We start from the raw sequence: 10,862 nt of genomic DNA, 5'->3' as shown, positions 1-10,862 counted from the left end.
TCTCCTCAGCCTCTGTTGCCGACCGAACAAGTCCACCGACCCTGGGCCATTCACCGCCGCCGCCAAAATGTGAGTGACGCGCTGCGCCGCGAGGCGGAGGCAGGCTCCGGGGACGGTGGCCCACTCCTGGGACCCGCTTCAGGCGCGGTGGCCGCTGCTTGGCACTCGGACTCGAATGGAAGCCTCGCGGGCTTCCGCGCAGCGTCCCGGGGCCTGAAGTGGGCGGCGGCCCCGCGGTGCACTCTGCCCCCGGACGCTGCGGGACGAGTGGCGCCGCGACGTCCCCGAGTGCCCCGCGGCCGGCGGGCAGACGCGGAAGGGCGGGGATGGGGGCACCGGCTGACGGAGGAAGCGGCCGCCACACCCGGAGGCTTCTTCCTCGGGAGGGGCGGGGCGACCGTGAGCGCTCGCTCTGCGCGGTGGGGTCCGGCAGGAGCGGGAGACCAGGAGGTGGCGGGGAGCGGAGGCCCAGCCCGCGGTGGAGCGGCGTTTGGCGTCCTCGGAAGAGCTGCCGCTCTCCCAACGCAGTTTGGCAGTGGCTTTGACTTTTGTTTTAAGCAAACACACCCTTCTTTTAAAAATTGCTTTCTAACAGTAACATTCAGTGGGAATTGATGTATATGAATTCTTCTACTCGAAGTTGTCACCATTTAAGATGTACCTGGTCAGACATCTGTGCAAATGGCAGTGTACGGACTCAAGAGAATCAAATTGGACCTGGCTTCACTTCAGCCAGCTGCATGTTTCATAAGATGAGAAGGATAGTATCCCCTTGAGAGAGTTACTAGGCTTCAAAGAGGACATAAAAAAATACATGCATAGTGCTTCCAGAGCGCGGCCCTTAACTGTTTAACTTTCGGGCCCTGAGTTCTATGAGACAGCCATTAGTGTAGTGTCCTTGGTGATGTACTTAAAAAGAACTGTTGAGTCAACCCTAGGGTGACAGTTGTATAGGAAAGCACAGGTTGGGCACTGTTTTAGATACAGAAGGGTTTAATGGAGGCAATAAGGACTTAAAGGCCAGAGTACTCGTGAAAAGTGGGAGTGAAAACATGGACTCACTGAACCTACGGGAGATGAATGATTTTCCCACAGAGACAGTTGCTTCAGCCACTTTCCCATTCACACAGACCCTTCTGGTGCACTTGGAACCTACGTCTCCACGTTGGTTGTTCTGTGATTGTTCCTAACCATAAGACAGTCCTTGCCACAACAAAAAGATAAGAAGACTGCTGAGTGCCTTTAAGCATCTGTGCGTCTTAAAACAAGTTTAAAAAAAAACAACAAAGCACTTCATTGACACAAAACAGATCTTGTTAAACTCTGGTCATTATCAAGTGATACCGTCTTAAGAATTATTGAGGGATTATAAAAACACAATTAGTGTCTTTATTTTCGACTGCAGGACTTTTAAGAAATAATTGCAGTATAGGAGTTGATAAGACTGAGTCCCAACGTAACAGTTTATACACATGAACGTGCCACAGTATACTTGAGAGCAGCCTTACATGGCAGTTCTTGCTTTCCACCTTATTGGAGATAGTATCCCTTGTCCAGTACTGCATGTATCAGGTGAGCTGTCCCTCAGGCTTCCGAGGCTCATGTGTCCACCTCCTGTGTCGTGGTAGGGGATTGGGGATGTTTGCCTCGTCAGGTGCACTGGGGACCGTAATGTACTCATACTTGTGACTTACACCTTTCAGGTCTACGGCTGTGCCTTCAGGCTCCAGTGCTGCCACTGGCAGTAATCGAAGACTCCAGCAGACACAAAACCAAGTAGATGAGGTACTGCTCCAAAGTTTCAAACCAACGTGGCGATTCTCTAGAATTTTATTTAGAAAGAGTCATCAGAGCTAGAAAGATGTCTCAGGGGTTAAAAGAACACTCACTTGTTCTGGGAGAGGATCAACCTAGATCCCAAGCACTGTCATTTGGACCACGAAACCGCCTGCAACTGACTCCAAGGGTACCTGCATGCACCTTCACACACTCCCACACAGACACACATGTAATTAATGTTTTTAAATGTTTGGGGATAAAAGCATCATGGATATGTGAGCATAAATTTTTACTGTCAAAAGTCATCTTTCTAAATGTGTATTTGCAGGGCAATAGTATAAAGATTCTGTGAGAAATTCAGACCAGTATTCCCATATTCTTTTTTTTTTTTTTTTTTTTGGAGATTTATTTTTATTGTATGTATATAAGTATTTTGCCTGATTATTCTAGAAGCCATCTTCTAAGCACAAAGGAGACTCTTCCTGGTCTCAAGCTATTTTTCTACTATCAAATCACAAACCTAAACGTATCTGAAAGCTTGTTCCCAGAGCCACCTGTAAGATGGGGTAATTGGATTGCTCAAGCCAGGAACAAGTCTTTCTGATCTGGGTTTGGTTTTGTTTCAAAATTGTTGTGTGCCTTATATCAGGGTTTATTCCTTACTTCATATAGGCAGTTGTTTATAGAAGCTTTCTCTGATACTTGTTGAAGGACCATAGTACTCCCTTCTCTCTCTGGAATTCTTGAGCTAGCGGAGTCTTGTATCTTTTGTTTGGGTGTGTACATGTAGAACCACACTGAGGATCCTGTGAGAAACGCAGACCACTACTTCCATATTCTTTTTATTAAGATTTAATTGTATGAGTTTTTTGCCTGTGTATATGTGTACTGTGTGTACTGTGTGTGTATGTGTGCACGCATGAACAACGAGAAGTTTCTGCAGAGGCCAGAAAAAGACACCAAAACCCTTGGAACTAGACTTATAGAAGGTTGTCAGCTGCTTTATTGGTGCTGGGAACTAAACCCACATTGAACCATATCCCTACCTATACACATACATATGTACGTAAACACATACATATAGACAGACATACATACCTTCCAGACAGGGGTTCTCTGTAGTCCCAGCTGCCCTGGAACTCACATTATAAACCAGTCTGGCCTCAAACTCAGATCCACCTGCCTCTGCCTCCTGAGTGCTGGGAGTGAAGGCATGTGCTGTCACCACCTGGCACAGTCTTTCTGCCTTTAGCTGTCCTAACCCTAGTTATCTTAGATACTATTAGATCATACAGTAAGAAATTGTCATGATGGTTTCTTTGTGAACTTAATTCTGAACATTTTAGGCTTTTACACTAACTCTGTCATTTAAAAACTCAAATTTTATCCTTTTTAGAAATTAAAGAAAATTTAAACTGAATCTAGTTTTCATTCTATGAGGAGAAATTCCTTTAACATACAATTAAGCATTTTTGAAAGTCTCCCATTTAGTGTATATTCAGTATATTCAGTGAATTACACAGCCATCTCTCTTCCTGCCCTCAGGGCTCTCTTGTCCCTGCTGAGAAGCACCCTGAACTCATTTCATAGTCACTCACCCCTGGTTCTCCTGGTTGCCTGGTAACCTGTAGTCGGCTGTTTCTTTAGGTTTGCTGATTCCAGGTGTAGCATGTTCTAGGGTCAGTGTTAGGCTTCTCTCTCCTCCATGTGTTCCATGTTTGTGGTTATGGTCTATGCTGGCACCCTATTCCCTGTTTTGGCTGAGTGATTGTTCATGATCTGAATAAGCCATGATTTGTTATCTAGTCATACTTGGTGGGTAACTGAGCTATTCCAACCTCTCTGCTGCTGTAATGTTGCCGTAAAATCCAGGAGCCAGATCTTAAATGTGTTTTAATTTCTGTTCCATTTGGGTGTGGACCTTTCTCGTTCATACAGTAACTGTATGGCAGCTTACTTAGCCTGTGGTTTCCTACAGCAGCTTACATTCTGGCAGCAGTGTCCTGTGTCCTGTTGCTCTGAGTTTGGGGCTGCAGCCATCCTAGCAAACAGGTGGTGGTATCTCCTTATGGTTTTTGAATTAATTAATGATTTGATTAATTAGTGATCTTTCTGGAGTATATTGACCATCTGCGTGTCTCTGAAGGGGTAACTATTCAAGTCCTTTACCCCCTTTTGAGACAGGGTTTTATTATATAGCTCAGGCTAACCTGAGACTCACTATATAGCCCAGGCTACTGTTGAACTTGTCTCTGCCTCCCACGTTCTAGGATTAAAGTTATATTTCTCATACATACTTCTTCATTAACTTGTAAGGCTCTTTATGTATTCTTCATATCTCACATTTATCAGAGATGTAGTTCATAAATATTTCCATCCTCTGGATTGGTTGGGTTTCATGTTTTTTATAGTATAAAGTCCATTTTATCTCTTTAATTACTTGAATTTTTTCTTTTGTTGCTCTTGCTTTTGATATCAAATCTAAGAGTCCAGAACCAAGCCTGAAGTTGTGTGCTGGCTAGTTTTATGTCAACTCAACATCAGCTAGGGTCATTTTAGAAAAGGGAACCTTGATTGAGAAAATACCCCTACCTAATTCCCCTAAGTTCCTTGTTTGAGGATTGATGTGAGATACCCAACTTCCTCTTGTAAAGTGTCCTGGATGAAAAAAACAGGCCGAGCAAGCCATGGGGAGCAAGTCCACCCAGCATTCCTCAGTTTCTGCCTTGACATCCCTGGATGTTGGACTACAAACTGTAAGATGAAATGAGCCTTTTTGGCCTGAACTTGCCTTGGGTCCTGGTGTTCTAGCACAGCAATAGAAACCTTAAACAAGCTGCAAAGCCCTACGTTTTTCTCCTAAGAGTTTTTATAGTCTTAGCACTTAACCTTAGCTCACAGGTCTGTCTGACTATTAGGTTGTTGAAAAGAATATTTTTTCTTCATTTGTTGATCGTAGCATCCTTTTGGGAGTTAGTTGGCAGGCTGAAAGTGTTGCTCAGTGGTAGAGCACCTGGCTAACCTGTATAAGCATTCCCAGCACCAAAATAGATCAACCAATAAATAAACCAGTTTAACTGGCTATAAATGTTTAAGCAGATTTCCAGGTTTTCAGTTCTTTCTCACTGGTCTTCATCTTCCCCTGTGCCAGTACCACAGTTTTGATTATTCTAGCTTTGTGGTGAGTTTTGAAATGACTATTGTAACTCTTTCAGTATTGGTTTACTTATTCTCAGTTCTTCTTTGAGCTTACATGTGAAAAGAGCCAGTGGAGTGGGAGTTACATGACAGTCTTTCTGAGGGAAACAGAGCTGTTGGGATTATATTGATTCTGTAGGTCACTCTAGGAGTACTGCCATTTCCACAGCATTGAGTCTTCCAATGTGCCAACATGGATCTTCCCCTTATTAATACTTTAATTCTTCTCCCCACCCCACTGTGCGTGTGTGTGTGTGTGTGTGTGTGTGTGTGTGTGTGTGTGTGCGTGCGTGCGTGTGTGTGTGTGTGTGTGTGTGTGTGTGTGTGTGTGTTGCCTTAGCCTCCCAAATGGCAGGTATGTGCTATTGTGCCCAGTTTAGAGCAGTTTAGAGCAGTGTTCTGTATTGTTTTGGCTTCTCTTTTGTGAATGGGTGAAGCATATGCATGTGTCTACATATGTACACCTATGGTGACCAGAGGTCAAAATAGAAATTTTCTTCTGTTTTTTTTTCACACCTTAATTTTTGAGACAGGGTCCTACACTGAACCCATAACTCATCTGTTGACTAAACTAGTTGACCAGTGAGTCTCTGGGATCCTCCTCTCCCTGCCTCCCCCAGTGCTGCAGTCACAGGAGCAGACTGCCACACCTGTTCTCTTCTGTGAGCATTGCACATCCAAACTCAGATCCTCATGTTGTGTAGCAAGCCCTTTATCCACTGAGCTGCCACTCAGTCCGATGTATAGTTTCTCTATTCTGCAAGTCTTCCAGCTCCTCAATTAACTGCTTGTAATTTTATTTTGCGTTTTTTGAATTGCTCATTGCTGGCATGAAGCAAAGCAACTAATATGTATTTATCTTAAATGCTGCAGCTCGACTGAATTTATTCATTGTAGATTATAATAATCCTATTAAATATTTTTATTTAGTGGGTATTTGTGTGTGCATGCTCGTATGTGAGTGCTGTTGTGTGTGCTGAAGAGGTAAGGTACTTCATTCAGCAGGCACAGATATGCTATGGCATATGTGTCGGAGGTCAGAGGTCAACTTTCTTGAAGTTGGTTCTCTTCTACCGTGTTAAGGCGATGCCTCGTTTCTGCCATGCTGTGCTGTGAAATGCAGGGCTAACTGGCCCATGAACATCAGCTGATTCTCCTGTCTCCACCTCTCATCTTGCCTTGAGAGTGTAGGAATTACTGACGGGCACAGATCTGGCCCTAAAAATAATTGGTGATGGGAAAACACAATACATCCACCACACGCAGAGGTCAGAAGACAACATGCAGAAGCTGGTTTTCCTGTTTCACCATGTGGGTCCCAGAGATTGAGCTCAGGTCATTAGAGCTGACAACAGGAACTTTACCTGATGAGTCATTGAACCAGCCTTCTTACATGTGGCATAGTTTACTCTTCCTTTCCAGCCCGGATGCCTTTCTTCCCTTGACTGATTGCCCTAAGCAGGACTGCCAGTGCAGTGTTGAACAGCCATGAAAGTGAAGCACCCTGTTCTGCTTCAGATCATAGAAGGAGGTCGAGTCTCTCACCATAGCATGTGAGACTAATGTGGGTTTCCCCCCGTTATTGAAGTTCCCTTCTATTCCTGATTTGCTGAGTGGATTTACCACAAAGGCCTGGGCTTCCTTTTTAAGTGAAAGTTTAGCTCAACATAATAAAGTACTGATCTGGAAAAAATACAAAGTATCCATAGATTTCATGTGGAGTTTTGTTCTTCCTCTCCTGTTTGTGTAACTGTGAGCATGTCCATTTAGGTGGTTGACATCATGAGAGTCAATGTGGATAAGGTGTTGGAAAGAGACCAGAAGCTCTCGGAGCTAGATGACCGCGCAGATGCACTGCAGGCAGGGGCCTCGCAGTTTGAGACAAGTGCTGCCAAGCTCAAGAGAAAGTACTGGTGGAAGAACTGCAAGGTGATGCTGTCCTGACAGACCTTCTCAGCGGGCCCTCCCCAGTCCCCAAGCGTTGCTCAGGCACATGGCTGTATTTGGTGACTCTTGGTAGTGGGTAGAGCCTGGGCCAACTGTGAGTCTACATCTCTTTTCCTTGCCCTCAGCTGGGAATCTAATCCCATGTTTTGTGGCTAAAATTAGAAAACATGCAGAATCAGACTGCCCAAAGCAGTCATGGGCAGTAGACCCCAGCTCCGGTTTCCGAGGACACACTGATAGGAGGTGTTGGCTTTGATGCTCAGTTTGCTGCCCTTTCTGGCTCCAATTCCAAAAGTTAAATGCTAAGAAATCTCACCACGTTCAACAAGAGGAGAAAGCAACATGTGAGTGTTGCCCAAAGCAGACTTAGCAAATGAAAATGTCTGTGATCTGATATTAGACAACTTCCTGTTGTCCTTTGTTTACAAGGGACACTCTGAGATGATGGAACAAGATCAGGAGCCTGTGTGGAAATGTGTGTCTTTCCAGGGGTCAGAGGATTGCAGTATACTTCTGAAAGCCCATAACTAAATTTCAGGCCTTAACTGAAAGTATAAAATTTTGGCTTTAGAAATGATATAAATTACTTCACACTATCTGTTGCTGCAAACACTGTTTTGCAATGTTAAATGGATCTCTCGTTGCAGATGTGGGCGATAGGGATCAGTGTCCTGGTGATTATTGTCATCATCATTATCGGTGAGTTACCCATGGTCATAGATGTTTGCCTGTGCAGAAGCAAAGGGTAGATTCAGTCCAAGGTTTAAATATTGTTCTTTACCAAATGGGTGTTTTGAGATGGTGGTATTGAGAGAAGTTTGAGGCAGGGTCTCAGTGTTTAACCAGGCTGACCTTGAACTTGTGATCTTCCTGCCTCAACATTTTAAGTGCTAGGATTATAGGCATGGCCAAAAAGAAAAAAGAAAAAAATGACCCTCAAATATTTGAGTTTTTAGTAAAAAAAAAAAACAAAAAACTCAATTTGTAAAGTCTGCTGTTTTGTTTAGAGAGATGGGTGGGTGGGTGCATTCACCCTTTTAAGAATAGCAAATCTCATTCCCACTGTCTGGTCAGTTTTTTCTCCTATGCAATTTTAGTCTGTTTTCTATTGAGGAATGTAGTGATTAGCTGAGACTACATTGATCCATCCCAGCTCTACTACCTGTAGTAGAGGTTCTGTGGCCTTGGGCAAGCTGTTGGGTCTAGAACTCAGTGTCCTCATGAATAAAATGAAGATAGTAATGGTGTCCACCTTGTGTTGTTAAGACAAACCTGGTTACTATATAAGAAAGTACCTGGCATAAGAGAACAGAAATGGTAATTATGTAAGTAATGTATATAGTGTGCACATAGCTACTACCCCCACTGCTGTGGCTGTATATTAGAATTCATTCTATTTTCAGTTCAACCTGTGGAACATCCTAGCAAAGCATGCCTTTCTTTGCTAGTTCATGTTAGTAGGTATTTCCTTTTCTTTTTATTTCAGTCTTCCTCAGAACCCTGTAGCATGTAAAGAATCTACCAGTAGAAAACTGGCCAAGTCAGTTTCTCTTTGTCCCTGTTTAGACAATAGAAATACCTCTGAGTATCTACACAGAAAGACTAAACTGCCCTTTTCATTGTCTCTAAATTTTCCCTGCCTCTTAGTGTGGTGTGTCTCTTAATGAAGAACAGATGAAACTGAAGCCCGAAGTTCAGGATCTTCTTGGAGACTTTCTACTTAGAACCAGCTGTGTTATCGAGCTTACCTATTGTTTTTTTCCAAATGATTATTTTTGTTAGTTTACATACAGTTCAGTGCCTAGAAAATGTGCCTTTTTTATATGCACTCCAAACTGGAGGTGTGACATACCCTGCCCATATTTTGCACAGTGCCTTTACAGATTTATGGGCTGGGAAAGAGGACTTGTGTGTTTCAGAGTGATGAGATCTAGGTGGATGTTGTCACTGATGACCTGTGGATTCCAGGAAGGGGATTTTGTTCAAGTCAGTTGTCCTTACATCTGACATCAACTTCAAAACCACATTTTAAACCTTTGGGTAATTAGATTCCCAACTTGGACCTTCCAAGAAGAACACTACTGCCTAGCAGAAATCAGTGACAACTGCAGGGTGTGCCTTATTTTGATAACTAGGTAACTATTCATTAAGAGTAGCCTCCATTTGTAAGCACTACTGACTCCCTCTGTATTTAAGATGCTGGTGAAGAGCTCCTGCTCTTAGTTAGATATGAAGATGTTTACTTTCTCCTTTCTTGTTGTGTATCACTTCTAAGATAGTATTTTAATCAGAAATAACCCTTCAAGATGTTTTTATAGGACTATGACCAAAGTTTCTATTTTGCCAAAAGTTAAATACAAATAAATCATCCATAAGTTTGCCCCTTGTAGATAAATTTAAGTAAGTGCCAAATGTAACTCAAGGTGCCCTTAAAGAAAAAATGTTAATACTGTGTGAGCTGACAACATCTTGACAGTCCTTCCTGTGGAATGCTGGAGATAAGGCTTCATTCTGATTTGGTTTCTTTCCTAGAGCTATAGAGGTGAGCTCAGATCACACCTGTAGACAAGATATTTAGCCAGCGGTTTGCAGACTGAACTAGGCTGTGGTCCTAGTGTCCTGTGAGCAGCAGCTGTGCAGCCTCTCAAAGGCATCAGTCTGCACAGAGGGTTCTGGAAGACTTTGCTGCTTCCCCTCATCCTCTGTATTATGCTTGAGGGGAAGCATCGGTCACTCCTAGAGGATAGCTAAACAGATGCCTGTTGCTCTTAGGATGTAGCCATTGCTGTCTGAAACAATTTCTTTGTTTATATGAGGCTTTCATCAAGGTTTGGTTTAAAGATGGGAGTTCAGGGAGTGGATGAATTTGAGGAAGTGATGAGGGGCAAGCCTGTGGAGTGCCACTAGAATGTCCTGAAACCTCTGTTCGTGTGCAAAGCAGCATTAGTCAAGATACCATAGAGTCTGCTTCTAGCTTTTTATCTGTTCCCTAACATTACGGAAATAATACAAATGTTGACAACATGCCTTGCCATATCAGCCTAGGGCCTCTGTCCTGGTCTGACCCCACAACTGGTGCTGTCTCCTCATACTCTGTCCCATGTAACTCATTGGCTCCTGTATTAACACAGCAATACCTCGCTTCTCTGTGCATTTAGCTGGGAATGTTCCCACTATGTGACCAGAATAAAGTTGTTTATTAACACGATCCCGTGTCATTTCTTGGAGTGGAGTGGGGGATACACCTGATGCATGTCCTAAACTTCTGACCCTTGATGTCCTACCCCAACCCCCCCAACAAACTACCTTTTTTCTTATCCATTCTCCTAGGGGCACATATTCCTGTGAGTAGCTGTAGATCTCTGTGTCTTAGGGTTCTCTAGAGCAACAGAACTGATAAGATGAATATATATATTTAAAAAGGATTTCTGGCCATTGGGTTTCTTAAATATGGTCTTCTGGATGTGATCTGTAGAGCTGACCCTGGTAGACTACATAGCCATCAACCAGGTAAACTTGGAGAGGTTAGGGATGTTCCAAATGTGTGGCTTTTTTCTATATCTGCCTTCCACTGAATACATTTCCCCTCATTCCCCCACTCTTGCAAACGATGTAACTTGGACTAGATAGGTTTTGATGTTTGCAACCCAAGTGTAAATACTTTTTCTTAAGCACAAGCTCCATCCCAACCTGGCCCTTTCTCACGTGTTCTCACGTCGTCCCTTCAGGTTCTTAATGACTAACCTGCTCTGCTCAAGGATGGCCTGCCAGGGGTGGTGCTGTTCACCCATTTCCCCCACCCCAAAGGCATTACTCAGATTCAGTTCCCCTTATCATCCAGCCTATTTCCCAGGGCTCTTTCCTCCATCCGTAACCTCTGTCCTTCCCATTCCACTAGCTTATTTCTTACCAGCATCTCAGGCTTTCTTGACTTTGAG

General features: G+C 43.6%; 1 protein-coding gene across 1 annotated transcript; it reads left to right on the top strand.

Moving 5' to 3' along the window:
• VAMP3 (vesicle associated membrane protein 3) lies at positions 1-10,132 on the top strand. The gene is made up of 5 exons (XM_080921079.1): positions 1-69; positions 1,704-1,785; positions 6,748-6,906; positions 7,572-7,623; positions 8,572-10,132. Coding segments are annotated over exons 1-5 (312 nt in total). The 5' UTR covers positions 1-67; the 3' UTR covers positions 8,589-10,132.
• Positions 10,133-10,862: the final 730 nt, after the last annotated feature.

This window comes from Micromys minutus (genome assembly GCF_963924665.1).
Source record: "Micromys minutus genome assembly, chromosome: 9".
NCBI classification, from domain to species: Eukaryota; Metazoa; Chordata; class Mammalia; order Rodentia; family Muridae; genus Micromys; species Micromys minutus.
Note: the sequence above shows the minus strand (reverse complement) of the source record. Positions and strands in the feature narration are given on the sequence as shown.

What these genes read in the sequence shown, in the direction of transcription:
- VAMP3 (XM_080921079.1), top strand. An exon ending in CACAAAACCAAGTAGATGAG is followed by an intron (nt 1,786 to 6,747) that starts GTACTGCTCCAA and finishes ATGTCCATTTAG; the next exon opens with GTGGTTGACATCATGAGAGT. An exon ending in ACTGGTGGAAGAACTGCAAG is followed by an intron (nt 6,907 to 7,571) that starts GTGATGCTGTCC and finishes CTCTCGTTGCAG; the next exon opens with ATGTGGGCGATAGGGATCAG.